Source organism: Callorhinus ursinus, unplaced genomic scaffold, assembly GCF_003265705.2.
Source record: "Callorhinus ursinus isolate GAN/ISIS: 27379988/994484 unplaced genomic scaffold, GSC_fseal_2.0 scaffold4, whole genome shotgun sequence".
In the NCBI taxonomy this organism is placed as follows: domain Eukaryota; kingdom Metazoa; phylum Chordata; class Mammalia; order Carnivora; family Otariidae; genus Callorhinus; species Callorhinus ursinus.
Genome location: NW_027397066.1, coordinates 29,824,494 through 29,842,948, shown reverse-complemented (window position 1 = coordinate 29,842,948; position 18,455 = coordinate 29,824,494). Strand labels below are relative to the sequence as shown.

At 36.7% G+C, this 18,455-nt stretch overlaps 1 protein-coding gene across 1 annotated transcript in view; it reads right to left on the bottom strand.

The window, feature by feature from the left end:
• The window catches only part of DTHD1 (death domain containing 1), a 59,952-nt gene extending 46,601 nt beyond the window's left edge, over window positions 1-13,351 (bottom strand). The window contains 11 exon segments of the mRNA XM_025886968.2: window positions 2,492-2,618; window positions 2,621-2,735; window positions 3,823-3,885; window positions 3,887-4,002; window positions 6,454-6,594; window positions 6,597-6,780; window positions 10,522-10,645; window positions 10,647-10,846; window positions 10,848-10,883; window positions 10,885-11,144; window positions 13,119-13,351. Of these exon segments, the coding sequence (XP_025742753.2) occupies window positions 2,492-2,618; window positions 2,621-2,735; window positions 3,823-3,885; window positions 3,887-4,002; window positions 6,454-6,594; window positions 6,597-6,780; window positions 10,522-10,645; window positions 10,647-10,846; window positions 10,848-10,883; window positions 10,885-11,144; window positions 13,119-13,332 (1,580 nt within the window). The 5' untranslated portion in view covers window positions 13,333-13,351.
• Between the last annotated feature and the right edge of the window lie 5,104 nt (window positions 13,352-18,455).

Below are 18,455 nucleotides of genomic sequence, written 5' to 3'. Positions count from 1 at the left end.
TCTCAGGAAACAAACTGAGGGTTGCTGGAGTGGTGGAGGGTGGGAGGGATGAGGTGGCTGGGTGTTGGACATTGGGGAGGGTATGTGCTATGGTGAGCGCTGTGAATTGTGCAAGACTGTTGAATCACAGATCTGTACCTCTGAAACAAATAAGGCAACATATGTTAAGAAAAAAGAAAAAGAAAAAGATAGCAGGAGGGGAAGAATGAAGGGGAGTAAGTGGGAGGGGGAGACGAACCATGAGAGACTATGGACCCTGAGAAACAAACTGAGGGTTCTAGAGGGGAGGGGGTGGGGGGATGGGTTAGCCTGGTGATGGGTATTAAGGAGGGCACGTTCTGCGTGGAGCACTGGGTGTTATACGCAAACAATGAATCATGGAACACTACATCAAAAACTAATAATGTAATGTATGGTAATTAACATAACAATAAAAAATTTTTAAAAAGCAATAGTATAGATTATGTTTAACCCATTTATATCTATTTAATGTAACTGCTTATTTTATTTATGTCATCTTTTCTCTTTGACATCACCATGCTGTTTTCTTGTGGGGTTTTTTTGTTGTTGTTGTTATCCTTTGCCACATAAACTTTTCCTTTCTGCTTTTTGCTTTTATGAATGAGACAGAGGGGAGACTGATGTTATTCCTTTTTACTTAATCTGTTCCTGCTGAATGGATTGTTATAGAATTATTTTATTTAAATGTACATTTCCATTTTCCATGTCATGCCTATGCAGGCACTGGTTTTGTTTTGTTTTGTTTTTTCCATATTGTGTCTAGTAATCAATCAGCACTTTCTAAGTCAAGGCTTTAATCAACATCAGGAAATTAAATTCAACTATGCCTTTGATTATTGCTTCTTTTATGGTTGTTTTGGTTGCTCCTTTGATGGTACCATAATTATTAGGTGACATCATTTCAAACGATTCCTTATCATGCCCATGTCCCTTTTCATCTCTGCTTGTTATCTTTGTATGTCATCTTGTTGGCCTCATCTTTTTCTGGCCTATCTATCCTGATTGCTTTCTGCCTCTCGGAAATTTTGCTTACTGGATACTACTAAGCATCCAAAATAGATTTCCGTAATACTCTCCAGGGAACTGTGATTCTCATTATTCAAGTTACTGTGAAACGTCAGGATGATGTTCTCCTCCTTTATTTCTATAGTTTGTTTTTTCGTGGTTTTGTTCTGTTTTTGAAATCTTTTTGATTGGTATTAAGTTTTTTTTTTCCTTAAGAAACCATGTAGGCCTTTTTTCTCTAATCTTGAATGACTATTCACCTACCTACGTCTGGTTTGGTAGCCACTTTCTTAGATCTGGAGAGCAGATCCATGTGCATAATTCAGAAATCAATTTTCAGTGTCTAATCATTTTTGCTGAGTATCATTTATCTGGATTACCACGTGTAATCTTCTCCTACCTGGGATAACTGGATTTTAAAGGTTTTGAATCAGTTAAAGTATGAAAATGTGCCACCCTCAGCATGATTTCTACTAGGGCTCTTATTGTCTCTCTTCTTATCCCTATACTTAAGGGAATTTCATTTTGGACAATGAAAAATGCTGCCTTTTCTCTCTGCATTCCACTCTGTCATTTCTGAGGGATGTGGAATTAGAGCAAAAGAGGGGCAAAGAAACACTGATGTAATCAGTCCCAAAAATGAAATCTGTGTATTACAGAGATAAATTTATATTTCTCAGACTATGGGACTTGACAATCAGGAACGGACAAGTTATTTTTCCATCATCTTTCTTGCAAATGGAACTGCTTTGTTTTATGATGGAAAGTACATATCAGTCACAAATTATTTTTATTAATCTTTTGCCATCCGTCCTCTATATACAGTAGAAATACTGTATAATCCATTTTAAGGATTAAGTTCTTGTCTTTAAAAATATATATATGTATTTCAGGGACTATCTAAAAGAGAATGTCTTAATCTATTAGACTGGTACATTTTAAACTGGAAGCTCCAGGATATTTCTGGTTTTAAATCTTACTTTACCTTGATACACAGGAATGTGGATTAACTAAACTACCACTAATATATATATATATATATATATATATATATATATCTCCCAAGTAGCAAAATAACTGGATCACATATATATTTTTATGTTCTTTCTCACTTATCTAACACAAGGGAAAGTTTAATTTCTTCTCCCAGCCATAACTTAATATTCTACTATTGCCAGCTCCCTAAATTGCAAACATGGTGGGAAAAGACAAATAATCCACTTCCTAATTTCCAGCCTTGCAGCCCTCAAACTAAATAAATGATGGCTACACAGAGGCATGAATAGATCTAGAGATGTGTGGGTGCATCCAAAATTGCACCACTTGGTAGATGTAGATACTTGGACAAGTTCTTAATCTCATTGAGTTTCATTCTTCTCGCTAATAAAATGAAAATAAGATGGTGGGGAGATTGGATAACAGGATATTCACATCATCAAGTCAGAGATATTAGGGTTTAACTCACTGGTTGAGGTAGAAAGGTATGATCCTGTTTGTTGTGGCACCAACTGTTCTTTTATGATCTATCCCAGATCCAAGAGTCTTTTCATCAGGGTGTGGAGAAAAAGGTAGGAATACAGTGACTGGCTTTGGAAAGGATGTATTGATGGGTGCTTAACATGGATCAGAGGGCTTGTGGATACTACCGGGTAGGAAGTATCTTGCCGTGCTTTCAAATATGTCACCAAAGATGGGTCAACTGGTTGGACGTAAACAAGGAAAAAATACATATATTCATATATTTTAACAACAAAAGATGCAAAGTATCAGCACATATCTAAGCCAATTTTCTGAAAATTTGATAGAACCTAGTTTTATACATTTCTTTATGCATTGTTGACTGGAATCAACACTGCATTAATTTATAAAAAACAGATCATTTGGTCCCCTTTTTATAAAGTCTGTCTGAAATTTAGTTTCCCTGTCCTATGTTATAAATAACCGAGAAACACTCTTAATTGTAGGCAACAAAATGACCTAGAAAATAAAATAGACATTTTACATAATTTCTAATTAGAACTGTTGTTAGATCAAGTGATCTTCAGAAACTAGAAAAACAAGACTATATTTATTTGTTTCCTCTCACATAAGAATGGCCAATAAAAATAGCTAGCATGATTCTAAAATATCAAGTTTATGGAAAATATCTATGAATAAATTGCTCATAATATGGTTTTTTCCCTACTTTTTCTTTTTTGCTAACCACTTACAATAACTGGGAGAAACAGGAGAGCATGGGGGACAGTCAAGGCTGCAAGGGCAGGAAATATTGAGGAAATGTATCTTCTAAAAGGTGCAGTGATGCTCCAATACATCTTGTGTATACCTTGCAAATAGTGTTTTTATATATTAAATCCTCATTCCAAAAAAGGGCTGTTTTATGATTAAGTATAACAAAATAGTCATAATTATAAATATTTTAATTGATTAGCCTTCTGTTTGCCAGCCTTCAGATGCAAATCTTGACTCATATGAATGTCCCAATGTCTGGCTTCAGTTTTATCATAGATACTTAACATGTTTTTGTCAATAAATATCATTAAGAAACACACACGCACACACACAAGTAGCTAAGAAAGCTTTCAAATAAAGCAGGGATTTATTTTGGAATGAGATTCACTATGCTCTAAATCATCACTTTATCACTGATAACACTGTATGTTAGGTCATTAAAAGTATAAGAAAAGAATTCGTTTACTGGTATATTAAATAGTTGTACCTTCTTTATCCTTTTTGGACCATGTTTGCTGACCCACAAAAGCTATGAGAAGAAACTCACCAGTTTTTAATATTTACCTTTAATTGTACCAGCACTAGCGAGCCGAAAACCCCTGGAGGGTAATTTAAGGACACTCAGGAATTCCATGCTTGGCTTAAGAGTAAGGCCTTTCTTTGTTACTATGAAGGACTCTTTCTTTAAACAAGACACAACAGAAAAGACACCCAACTTGTATACTTTCACTCCGCATAGGTCCCCTGTACAGATTGAGTACATGAAAGTACATTAACACAGCAGGGTTCTGGGTATATCTGCCGTATATACTCTATCTGCTCTCCCTGTAATCTCCCACATTTGGGAAAGATTTCATTAACTCCAAAGGGATGCTCAGGTAGATATTAGTTTCTCAAACTTGAACTACATGATAGAAATGAGAGAAATAAATACATTTTTAAATTTAAATTAAGATCCCCCACAATCACATTTAGTGTTTTCACAAATATTAACTATTTTTGGAATCCTATCTTCCTTTACCAGAATAAACTTTAATATTGGCCTTTATCCAGAAAATTCAACACTGTTTTAGGGAATTCCAAATGTCATCATTTGGGTAGTTTATGCAAAAGCTAGAGCACCTGTTCTGTCAGCAGATTCTTCCTTCTGACAACGCACAATCTCTTAGTAAAGTCATTTTCTCTCCTTCATGCAGTGGAAGCTAATGACTGAAAAGAAACATTTGTGTTTCATTTTTATATAGTGACATTTAAATTTGTAATGCATATATGCACGCATGTATTCAAGCTTTTTAATCACACAAAAAAGGAGCTGAGTACATAAATGAAAACAAAATTACCTACTCGTATAATCACCAAAGCTTAAAATAAAGAGGAAAACTTAAAAGTCCTTTGGTCTATTCATGTCTCCCCAAACACCAGCCTGGCTCCGCCCCAGCGTGAGTGGATAATCAAACAGACACACACACAAACATTTCAGGGACAATCACAATAGAGAATAATCTGTCATTTGAAAACTGACTAAGGAAGACATTTCACAATATCACTTCACGAATCCATCATCAGGAAAATTCAGGGTGTGACAAATGTAGTTAATTGGCTGAAGGGAAAATGGTGAGAGGTAAGAAAAAAAGTTTCCCTGGAACTGATAGTGGGTCGTGCATTTAGAGCACATTTGGCAAATGCTGGGAACTGGAAGTATTTTTAAGCAGGGGAGTGTCATGAACAGAACTCTGATGATGGTTTATCTGACTCCAGAATTAGAATTTTTAAATGTCGTATGAACCATGCAAAATTTTGGAAGGAATCCAGAGTTTAAAAATTTTTGAGCTAAAAATAGGGATAACTACTATTAGAAAACTATAAAAAGTATATGCTTTTATATTTTCCAGTAGACAATGGTCCTCTTATTTTGTTGTCCCTTTTGCTCTGATGATCCATTTACAAAACATCTTGCTGCCCATTTTGTGAAAGTCACATGCACTATCAACAGTTTTTGCTTTTATAATGACAGTCACACAGACTGATCAAGATTAAAAAGCCACAATCAAGGCAATGTGGACCGGACTATTATACATACAGGCTTCCTAGACCAAATATAAAATATGCTAGTGACATGAATTGGAATAAATAATTAGAACAGGCTTAGCTTTCATATTCTACTGTATAATGTTGTTTGTAACTCAGAAAAGACACAAATCAGAAAAAGAAGAGATGTATTATAAAGAATTTCTTATTTAGTGGAATTTTAAAATATTTATTCCTTGCCCTTGTCTTCAAATAATGAAAACTTACATAAAGCTAAAAAGACAAATATTCTGTTTAAAAATAAATTCAATGGCCCACAGAAGAATCTTTAACCTTAGCTCCCATCAACTCTATGCTAAGTTTAATAACTGCTATAACCTGTCTTCAAAACATATGAATTTGTGACCACAGAGAAACTCAGTTACTACAATAAAGTCTACTACTAACGCGTGTTTACAGGCTTCCTTTTATCTTTGTAAGTGCATTTATTCATTTAATCCTTATGACCCTATCAGATGGACACTATTATTGTATTCATTTTTCGGATAAAGAAATTGAGTCATGGCAAGGTTACATAATTTACCCACACTAACATAGCACAGAAGTACAGGAACCAGATTTCAAACCCAGCTAATCTTCCTCCACAACCCACATCCTAACTACCACATACACTGTCTTCTGTATATGAACAGAACATAATTTATAGACTTAAAAACTATCTCAAGGTGTGCACACACACACAATTGTTCAATTTTTTTTACATATTTTCCCAACTCGTGAATGATAAACAATAAAGCTAGTGTTATCTGGGGATTCCAACATTCTTAAATTTAGACAGAGGTCCATCACATTTAAATGTTAGTCTATTGCTAGTCTAAGGCATGAAGCTAATTAAGCCATGATTTTGATTTCCCCCCCGCCCCAGGTGAAAATACAACATTTGCTGGGTCCTAGACCCAAGTTCTTCTTTCCTAAGTTTGGCCAATTTCTGCTCTTTGATCATAAAGATCAAAAGATAGCAAAATATTCGTGAATTTACTGGCATTAATCTAATTAACCCTTCCATTTGTTACTGATGGAGCAATTAGATCTCTACACAGTCTGGTGGTCTGAGTACTATTTACTAGAGGAGTCAAACAGCAAATGTAGAAGTAGCCAAGGATTTACCAACCTTATAACTTCCTCTCATTCCTTCCAGTGAATTTGGGGTTAGGTAACTTGATTGAAGGTTTATGTCAGACACTTTCACCATGATGTTTCTGTAATTTCACCTGTAACGTACAGTAAATGGAATTGCAATGCATATTAGAAGTGGATTTTTTTTTCCATATCTGAACACTCAACAGTGATGACATTACTGACCAACTCTTCACTATCACTCACTATTAAAGAACTCATGCTATTAATTATCTGGCATTCTAGATGTTGTAGAATATATGATGGTGCTGTAATATAACAAGATACTTGGGGGCTGGTATCAGCATATCAAAATACCTGCAGGAAAAAAATACATAATTTTTCCAATTACTTGATTTATGTACTATATGGCTAAATGCGAAAAAGAGGGAAGCAAACCATAAGAGACTCTTAAGTATAGAGAACAAACTGAGGGTTAATGGAGGGAGGTGAGCAGGGGATTGGCTAAATGCATGATGGGTGTTAAGGAGTGCACTTGTTGTGATGAGTACTGAGTGTTGTATGTAAGTGATGAGTCACTAAATTCTAGTCCTGAAACCAATATTACACTATATGTTAACTAGAATTTAAATAAAAAATTTGACAAAAAATAAACTATAAAGCAAATATAAATAAATAAATAAATAAATAAGCACAAGCTCTAGAGCCACCTTGTCTTGCTGTGAATCCCAACTCTTTCACTTACTAACTCTGTAACCTTTTAGCAAGATATTCATCCTCTGTGCCTCAGTTTATTCAACTGCAAAATTATAATAAAATAATACCTATCTCATAAGAAGGCTGTGAGAATTAAATAAACTAGTATATGTTAAGTTATTAAAAACCTATGCTCGGCCCATAGTAGGTATTATATGTATGAGCTATTATTACTATTTTTACTACTGACATTACTATTATTATTTAGGTGGTGATTTCTCAGTTTTCACGTTACAAAATGAATCTGAAGATTGCTACTGCTTCTTGATAAACCAAGTACTAATAGCTGAATCATTTACTAAATTTTGAGGAAAGGAGATAAATACATATCTCGTATTGGAATTATCCAAACACATTATATCGAATGATGTTTATTATGTTTTTTAGAAAAACTGAAAAAGGTACAAAAGTACTGTGAACTTAGGATTAGTCATGATAACTAGAAGCAAAATATTTACAATCCTCAAAGAATTTTGACCACTTGTTGTACTCTTGCTTTTTATAACCATCACCTTTGCCGAAGCTTTTAGTGTCTTAAACATTTGAATTCAAATTTGAGATCAGTCATTATTTGACTTTAAACATCAATAATTATTATTAAAATAACCAATATTTTAGGTCTCTTTGTGGACTAGATTTTAGGTTACACATTGTTTCTTTTTTTTTTTTAATTTGTTATCTTTCAATAATCTCTATATACAGCATGGGGCTCGACCTCGCAACCCCTAGATCATGGGTCGCATGTTCTACTGACTCAGCCAGCCAAGTGCCCCCACATTGTTTCATTTCATCCTCACTAGGGAGTCAGGCAGGTACTACTGTCATCACCTTTTACAGAAAGAGAAACTGAGGCTTAGAAAATTTCACTTGTTGAAAATCACACCGATGGTAAGTCTACAGAATCAATAATTGAATCCATCTATATTAAGCACAAAAGCCCAAACTCTGACATAATATCCTCAAATCATTCCAAAGCACTGGATTCTTTATCCATTACAAACTGAAACTAATACCTAATCCACAATAGTATGAAGATGGAATGAAATAAAATATTTAAACCTCTTATAATAGGGGGTTAGCATAAATTGCATGCTCAATAAATTAGATCTCTGCATTAAAATTACCAGCTCGAGTTTCTCCTCTTCTTTCTACTTCTTATTTCTTACCCGTGAAATGGCTGAAATATTGGCAATGTCAAAGAAAAATGAGAGGATCAATATAAAATAGAGCATTAATACTTGGTTCTAGGATAATCAAGTTTTAACTATTTGTCAATTCTTAGTAAATTGAATTTTTTAATGCCCTTTAACATAGATATCTAAAAAATAATGTTGAAATTGCAGAGAAGTTTATTTATTTAGATTTATAATTCTGAACCTGTAAAGTTGGAAGGAAAATTACTCAGTACATTGGTTTGTTTGCATATTCTCTGATGATGGTACTTCAGAAAATAAGAAACAATTTCTGAATGGTTTGAGAGAGAATACAGTGACCCAGCCTTGTATAACTTTAAAAATGATCTTCTGTGGCTCGAAAACTATCTGCATACGCTCTTCTAAAAGACTGACAGATGAAGTGAGGAAAGAGACCTGTAAATGCTTCTGTTTCCTCTAGCCTTAGTCAAACAGATCTAGTCCAGCAGCTGAAGTAATCAGATTGGTTTATGTTTCTCTTGTTTCCCTTTGAGTCTATACACACTAGGACAACAACACTGGAAGAGATAGGTTTCTTACAGAAAGCTATCCAGGGAGGAATCACAACAGATTCCCAGCGAGGTTTTGTTTATGACACACATATTTTAAGTGGCCTGATGGTTTCTAGCCTGAAGGACTGAAAGGAGTAGTCATCTTTTATAAATATGCAAACCAAGCGCAATTGTTTTGTATGCTACAAAGAGGAAATCACCAACGAGGGAACACCTAAGGGAGGTGTTAGAGGGAGTGGTTCAGCAGTGACTCATTAGTTGATGCTTTGAGTCATTTCTGAATGTGAGAATATGAAGTGTTAACGTTTTTCTCAAGTGAAATGGGCAACCACATATTAACTAACTTAATAGTTGTTTTGCAGGGGCAGTAATTCTTTCAAACTATGGGGTCTGTCAAGAATTGAATGTACTTCCATGACATCTATAAAACTCATTAGATTCTCAGCCCTATAGGGACCTCACAGCTAACTTAACTCAACCTCTTCATTTTATTGATGAGATAACTAAGGTCAAAATAGCAAAATGAGTTGCTGGAGATTGAAGACGCAGTTGTGGTGTTGTCCTGGAAATGGTATTATACACCTGAAAAGAGCATCATACGTCATGGCAGAGAGGGGTTAAGTGAAGGTGGGAAGCACATGGGAGGTAGGGAAAGTGAGGGTTGTTGAGAGTGAAATCAATTACAAACTCACATTTAGCTCAGCATGAACATCTGCAAAGTAGTGTGGTGCTAGGCCCTTCACATGACTTTCTCATTTGACCTTACCAAATAATCCCAGGAAGTATATATTATTTCTACAAAGAATAAAATAGGGCTAAGAAATGAAGCAAGTTCTCAGGATCACAAAACTAGTATGTAAAAAAAACAGGAGATAAAATCTAAGTCTGTCTGATTCCCAAAGCAATGATTTTTTTCATTATGCCCCATTGTCTTCTAAGGGTGTGATCTTTGCAGAAAAACTATGGCTGTGAATATTTTATTTTATTTGGACAAATAGGGATTATTATCCCCTTGTATAAGGGAGATAATTTATGAAGTATATCTGTCAATTTCAACATTTTTTTTTTTTAAGTCAGGGGCTCCTTGAGAATCTGGGAAAAGCTTTGGACAATCTCCAAGGAGATAAAATAGGTATGAAAATATACACTCAATTTTAATAACTGCCTAAAGCTTACCCATGCCACCTAGAGTCTACAGACACAGGTTAAGAATTTATGATAATTTATAAATAAAATAAATGTGAGAATTTATTTGAGGATATTGTTAAAATAAATCTGAGGCTAGAAAATGCTTTTCTAGAATTTGAACTCTCCACAGCTTCTTAGTTTTTCTTATTATAATTGAAAGAGTAGTGATTTAGAAGAGTGTTCATGTTCTGGACAATTGTTTATTTAAACTACTTTCTTCTATAGTGGATTCCTCTTCCTTTAAAGAAACATTTAATGTTTGTTTCCTAAAATTATAAAAAAATATTAGTAATAGCAGTCGTATAATTTCACTGGGAATAATTTAAACTGAATTATTGATTTACAATATCTTTTGGAGATCTGAAATGGAAATACAAAATCCTCATCATATATAAATACTATGTATAATAACGACAGAAACACATGTATCAGCAAGGATATACAAGCACCTCTCACATCACATTTACTTACTCCTTTTCCATTATGTTATTCTTTTGCTTTAGACTCTCTGAATCACTGGAAAGAAGATTATTCAGATACTTGCTGGAGATATCACATGTTATTGAGGATGTGGCTTTCTGAAGTCTCTTGAATTTCTCTTTCTGTTGTCTGGATTATGTCATGCATCTCTTCCTTGTTGCCATTTATGTTCTCAATAGTCATGTGTTCTGTTTGTTTATCATCTTCATTTTCAGCATTATCTGGGAACATTTTGTTCTGAGACTCCCCTTGCTCTGTTACATCTCCATTCAATAAGGTATTGTTTTTTTTCCCCCACTAATTCTGAACTCACATGTGCTTTATTTTTTTTTTAACTGGACCTGGTTTGTATAAGGACTTTCCTCTCTATTTGTGGGAGAAACAGTAGCTGTTTCTATGACATTTTGTTCCCTTCTTGCAGCAATGCCTGCTGCTTTGATATCGTGAATGGTGGACATTGTCCGCCGTGGGGTACATTCATCATGCGTGCTGCATAAATTACACATCTCCTTTTCTTCTTTCTTTAGAAGTGTAGCAGTGCTCCTCAAATATTCATTTATTTTCATGAGGCAGACTATGAAAGTAGAGATTTCTGTATACACACAGATACATAAAAAGAAGAAAATACAAAACTGAATCAAATCATATTTCTCCACTTACATCTAATGAGGTATGGCAAAATAACTTTAGAAACCTACCAAGACCCTTACCAGGCATTTAAGCCTTTCTCCCTCCTGAAGGAGAAGTCATTTGCACAACTGTCACTCTTTTAACACATTTAGGAATTGGGGACAAATTACTTCTTACTGTAGTGGCAAAGAATAAATCTAATCCCTCCTGCTCATAAAAATGCTTTGAATATTTGAAGGCAGACACCATGATCCCCCGATGCCCATAAAACTCTTCAATTGAAGTCAACATCTCCCTCAATAATTCCTTGATGATTTAGTATGATTTTGAGAATTGTTCCTTCTCCTTTGAATGTACTATGTCATTTGTCAATGATCCACTTATAATTATTTGCCTCAAATTTAGCAAAACACTTCAGATGAGACTTGGATAGCCAGCATACCATAGCTACGTTATTCCTACTGGTGCAGATGCTGTATTTTTTAGGTGTTTTGTTGGCTGCTATGAGAATTAAGTTAGGTTTACACTTCTGCTGAGCTTGTGATCATTTACAATTTTCAGATTAGCCTTCCAAAAAAAAGCTCTAATTGTACAGGTTCTGATTCTCTGATTAGAATGTACACTGGCTACTCAGAGACTGTTAAACCAAGTCAAGCCTCTTCACTCTGGTGTAGACCCTCCCCATGATGTGATCTGATAGAATCTCTCCTCACTCCATCCCCACGTCCTACCATTCTCCTCTTTGTCCATCCTTCCTCTGAGGTTACAGCTCACAGCTGAGGTTATCTGATCACTTCTTGCAGGCTTAGCAACTCTCCAATCTTTAGAATTCAATCCTGAACTAAGGAATATGTAATTTGTAGCCCCCATAGGTCAGTATTTGAAGAATCATCATTAAATTATCCTTTTATGAGTCTGGGTTTATCTTTGGGCTCCAGTTCTGGCGACTTGTGTTTTTGTCTTGTACCTAAGACTGTCTTTATTTTGATCTCTCTTCCGGAAACAGTGTCCTTACCATTTTCCACAAACAAGTATTTGTCTCAATATGTTGCCTAGGACCATATTCAATTCTCTCCAGAGACTAGAGTCCTGGCTACAAGCTCCAGCTGCTATTGTCTGGGTCATGCTGCCTTTGGGCAGATTTCCCTGATGCCTACCAACTGCCCGCTAATAATTTCTTAACATTATCCCCTGGATTCCTGATTGATGAGCCCTGCCCACTTGCCTTGACACTATATAATTTAGAGTTGGATTTCATGATACCACTCATCTTCTTATCTGGAGTAACTTGTTGTCTGAGATCATATTCATCAGATACAATGTTCTTCCTGCCATACTTCTCAGCATCCATAATTGGGACTATTCCCAAGAATCTGCTCCCCTCTTAGTGTGTGTGGGAGGGGGGTCCAATTCTATAGCCCAGCCCAGCCCAGTCTTTCTAGAGTTTTGCAATAATGGGTTCAAGCTCAAATAATTCTACACATAGAATATCATATTCCAATATAGAAAAACTGCTTGTTCTACCTCAAACTAGGGATATTTTCCTCCCTTTAATCTTGGATCCTACTAATAATACCCTTGCCTGGAATGTACTTTCAAGATTCCTAATTTCCAGCTGCATAAATCCAATTCATTCCTTAAGCTTCAGTTGAAATACAGCATTCGATCTAGCAAAATTCCCTGTTTCCCGCTCTAAAAGTGGAATCTTGCCTGCTTGTGAAGTCTTAATGCACTTCCTTTCTACGTCTTTAATGGAACTGGCCTTAATGTCCCTTGCATTATTGTGCATTTGTCTTACCTTATTTCCCTTAATATATTGTTAGTCCCTTGTGGACAAGGCTCTGTCTTAGCCTTCTTTGCCTGCCCCTTCGTACATCTCAAAGTGACTGTCCAATCAACATTTCCTAGAGAAAGAATAAATAAAAGAAATCTCTACCTGTCAGCAGAGTGCCGGCAGTGTGCTCCAAGAGCTGGTGAAGGGCTCCACTGAGCTCTTGACCCAGAAAGGCCACTGTGGCTATGCAAGTGGCACCACCAGACCCTTCACAAGGGTTATCACCCAGGAGGGCCTGCCTTAGCATCAGGTTTTGTCTCCATATCTGCTTCAGTATTTGGTCTAGTTTACCTGAGCCCATGTCCTCTGAATCCATTTATGCTCCAGGAGTGGAGTGCTTCTTTTCGGCCAGCAAAGCCTAAAGGTTTAGCAAATTCAAACTTGGCGATGGTACTTCGCTTAAAATCGAGGAGATGATCCAAGTGAGGCAGCCAAGCACTTTCTCACAATATAATAGTTCGTTCAGCTTCTTGTTGACCAGTGAAAAGTTACTAGGTGACCAAGGAGGGGCGTTCCCACACCCTGGGTGCCATTGTGTACAGAATACATTAATCACAGGGATAGAGCTAGCTCACACCATCCCACTCACCATGTTTAAGTTTTACACATTTAATATGTGTATGGGAAGCCCCGTAAGCCTTTCAAGTTTTGAGACAACAAAATATAGAAGCTGTGGTAAGATGAGAACTTTATTAACCAAGGGTAAGCTGTTTAACAATATTGCCAACAAGATTCCTATGTGTTATTTAAAAATACTTATGAATGAAATAATATGATGTTTGAATCGCTGCCAAACAATCTGGGAGAGTGGGAGTGGTGTACAGATGAATTAAGATGGGCTGTTACTTACTTGTGGAAGCTGGATATGGTGACATGCAGGGTCTTTACAATTCTCTCTAATTAGCATATATTTATAATATTTTTATAATAAAGAGTTAAAAAAAATCGTTGGGGCAAGTCGAGGTAGGTGTTTGGACTCTTTACTCTGTGATAATTTCTCTCCAATTAGATAAAATGCCCCTTCATTAAAATAAAGCAAACCTAAAGAGTGACTTTCTCTGAACTAGCAAGGACTCTGCACCATGTATAATTAAAAGTCAAATGCAACAAGTTCTCATCACTACTGGCCCCTCAGTTGGCACATTATGCACGAGGCCATTGAAACACAGGACTTGATACATGAGAACCTGGGCGGGGGGGGTTTGGGGGAACCCAGGACAGCCTGTTTCCTCCCCTCCATACCCCCCACCCCGATAAGAGAGAGCACAGCACCCGAGGGAGAGGTCAGTACATTCCAAACCGACTCATGTTCTCTCAGAGGTACTAGATAAAATGAAAGCTTTCCAAAGGGGAACCAGGCCACGTCTTCCCACAGCCATCACATTATCTCATCTAACACAGGGATTCTTAAAGCCACACTCCTGATGCCTGGAAGACAAGATAGGGAAAAAAAAACCCAGTGAATAAAGAATAAAGAATGAATAGCACAGGCCTAAATACTGCCCCGGCTGCCTGTGGTTTGAAGAGGCTGCAGGAGAAGGAAAGGAGCAGTATGCAGCAAGGTGCCAGCCAGCTTGGTGTTGGAAGTGGGGGCTCAGTGAACCTCTGTTCACTGAAAAGGCGATTTTTTTTTTTTTAAGATAGGAGTTCATACCACATCATGGATCACATTATTTTAATATTTTTCACCTTCTTCTCAATGCTAAACATTTTCTGGTTCAATTTTCTTTTCTTTTTTTTTTTCTTTTCCTTTAACTCCTGAAATAAGTATTTAGTTCTTGGTAATGTATATAGTGTATATAAAGGCTTTAATTCGGTGTCATTTCTGAAAACTTTCTATAGCATTTACTGTGGGTTGGGCACTAAGTGCTGGGAATGGGGCCTTTTCGGACTTGGGAGAGAGACAGATACATAACAGATTATGAAAATGCAGCTCTGCCTGTGTTGAGAGGTAGAGCAAAAGTAGAAATAAAAAGATCATGCAAGCTTTGAGGAGTAGAAAAAAAATTCCAATTAGAAGCCTGGGAAGTGTTTGGATTAAGAGCTAAAGGACAATCTGGATCTGAGCAGCCTGGACAACAGAGAAAAGGCACATCCCAGCATAGGAAATAATCAAATGATCAAAGGCATGAAGGCATGGAATGACCCAGTGTGATCAAAAATGGGAAAGCCTGGCCTTAGAGGAGGATTCAGAGGAAGTGACTCCTCCGAAGGAGTCAGAGGAAGTTACAAGGGTCTAATAATTGAGAAGAGTCAGGAAGAGACGTTGGAATTTTGTTTGGCAGGCAAAAGGGAGAATTAAATATTTTTAAACCAAGTTAAAATATGACCAAAGCTGCACTGCTGTCGGTTAAGATGGTAGAGACCCAAGGGGGAGGAGGCTTGAGGGCCCATGTTGCAGTAGCAACAGTGCAGCCAACGGAAGGGGATGCCTCAAGAGGGGGCTTGCTGTCAAGTGACTGGCACTTAATAAATCATTAGTTAGAGGGACAGGAAGCAAAAGCATTGAAAATCCATTCATTCATTTATTTGACAAATATTTATTGGCCATTGGTGTGAGAACTGTGCTTGGTGGTAGAATGTGAGTAAAATTTTTAGTTTGGATGACTGACTAGATGGTGAAAGAGAGAAAGAAAAGAAAGAAAGAAAGAAAGAAAGAAAGAAAGAAAGAAAGAAAGAAAGAAAGAAAGAAAGAAAGAAAGAAAAGAAAGAAAGGAAAGAAGAAAAAAGAAAGAAAGAAAGAAAGAAAGAAAGAAAGAAAGAAAGAAAGAAAGAAAGAAAGAAAGAAAGAAAGAAAAAACTCATTGAATTAAGGAATTTAGGGGAAAAACAGTGGACTTGATGGGTAGATAATTGGATTAATTTGGGATTTGTGGAGTTTGAGATAGCTTAGGACAGTTCTTTGAAATGTATTGGAAATTAAGAAGAAAAGTCAGAATAATCTTGGCATATTTGAATGTCATCAGCAAACAGCTGACAGATGAATCCGTAGAAGTAGAAGAGATCAGTGGAGATTTACACCATGCACATTTTAAGTGTTGAATAGAACTGGTAGTCAAATGCTGAATGAACACTGTACCAATACACATTCTTTTCCCTTTCCTTCTAGATATGTGAGAAAATTCTTTCTCAGGGGAGGGGTATAAAAAAACCAAAACATTTCTCTTTAGCCTCATTGACACTTACTATCTTGAAGTCCAAACTTGTTCTCTGTCTGGCTTCCCAAGAATATGTAATATTTGCAAAGTCAGACCTACCACAGGCCATGGTACATTTACTTGTTAAAACAAGCATCTGCATGTTCCTGTCTCTTGTTTTTGATGAATTGATGTCACTAACCATGGAAAGAACTGACATTTGCCATCAAGATTTGTGACACCCATAAACGTTAAGTGCAAAAATTCACCTTGATGGGTTTGACATTTGATTAGCATCTTCATTGTGGCTACTAGTTATTATCACTACTAAGACTTTCTTTTACTTTCTTTACTGAGAACTCTTTGCTTCCACTGACATGAAAGCAACTCGTAAGCAGTCATGAATTCATACAGAACATTATGTGGTTGAATCACAGGCCTGTACCTCTGAAACAAATAATGAAATATATGTTAAGAAAAAAAAAGAAGAAGATAGCAGGAGGGGAAGAATGAAGGGGAGTAAATCGGAGGGGGGTGGACGAACCATGAGAGACGATGGACTCTGAAAAACAAACTGAGGGTTCTAGAGGGGAGGGGGGTGGGGCGATGGGTTAGCCTGGTGATGGGTATTAAAGAGGGCACGTTCTGCGTGGAGCACTGGGTGTTATGTGCAAACAATGAATCATGGAGGACTACATCAAAAACTGATGGTGTAATGTATAGTGATTAACGTAACAATAAAATTTAAAGTAAAAAAAAAGAAAAGCAACATTTCTTAACATGAAAAGCATCACAGAAAGTAGAGATGAAATTCAAGTTGAATAGGTCTGTCGCTTGTTTACTAGCTGAGAAAGAAAATTCTGCAAGAGACTGAACAATCTGTTGATGCCAGTCAGGAGGTGAGGACAACAGAGTTTGCAGCGTGATAAATTAGGCCACTTTCCATGGAATTTATAGTGAGTAATGGTCGATAAGTCCGTTGGAAGCAAAAGAGTTACCTATGCTTGGGGTACTATGAGTCAATATTATAAGTCCTGTATATGATTTTGTTATTTTCTTTGAGTACCTGCAGTTGCCTACATCAGAGATTTTGGTGCAGTAAGCACAGACTAAATTTGCCCCATTTGAAAACTCTTGTTGAATTTCTGTTTATCTTTTATCTGTTTTGGACAAGTTCATACAAATGCATGATGTGTGGAAGGAGGAGGAAAAGTAGTCGTTTTGTCTTTGTTTCCCCCCAGTAACTTGTTACAGAATTCTCAGTGTGCTTATCAGTTTTTAAAAATTTTTAAAGAACAAGTGGTAAAAATTGAAGCTAAGAGTTCTGGTTAAACAATTTAGGTTAGATATATATTCTCTCTCTGCTTCCTCCCAAAATGCCACTGAAGAGGATAAATAATATATAAACCCGAAAGGGCAAAGAAAACAGGTGCTACTATGATAGACAAATCTGTATTGATCTTTTGGAAAATCAAAATCAGATGGACAAGTTAAATGACTTAACCGAGCAAAAGAGAGCACCTCTAGGGTAGAAAATAGGCTAGTTCTTGCCATCGAATCTCAGAAGGTACCAGGAATTAGCGACGTTCAGCCCCACTGACTGTGAGAGTGAAGTGGGGAATAGAAGCAAGTTGTTATTGAAACTCGATTTTGGGAGGAGGTAGATTCCTAAATGCCTTCCTCAGTCCCAAATAGCTGAACAACTCTCTCTCAGATACATCAGAAGCTAGAGCTTTTTTCTATGAAGAAGCTGCAGCAGGGAGGTAGGATGTCTGGGCTGAGTCAAGAAACGGAAGGAAGTGTTATGATGATGACAAGGGTTAAGTGAAATGTGACAGTGTTAAATAGTGAGGTCCTACTCTATTCTGCTCAGTTCCAAAAGTAGGGGCTAGCGAGCACAACCCCTCAGGCAGATCAGCGGTTTCCTCTCTAGAGTAACTGAACACCCAGAGAGAAAAATCTATCAATGGTGGAGCTTTTAGTGCCCCTCCCCCTCCTCCCTGCCCCCAAAAGGTTGCCCTGCCCCTGCCAGGTCATCAACAAGGAAGCATCTGGTTGGTCCATCATAGGCCCCATCTATGCATATAAAGTTTTCTAATGATGCTCCTAATGCCTCACTTTTAAGAGACTAACAGAACAAGGAAGTCGGGCTTTGGAAAAAGCCTCTAATACAATATTAGACACTTAAGCAAACATGAATAAGGAACTTGAAAAAATAGAGTGAACACAGGGAAGAGGAGAAAATATCAAACAAAGCTATAATTAAAATCCTTAGAGGCTGGGATATGAGAAAATAATGCAT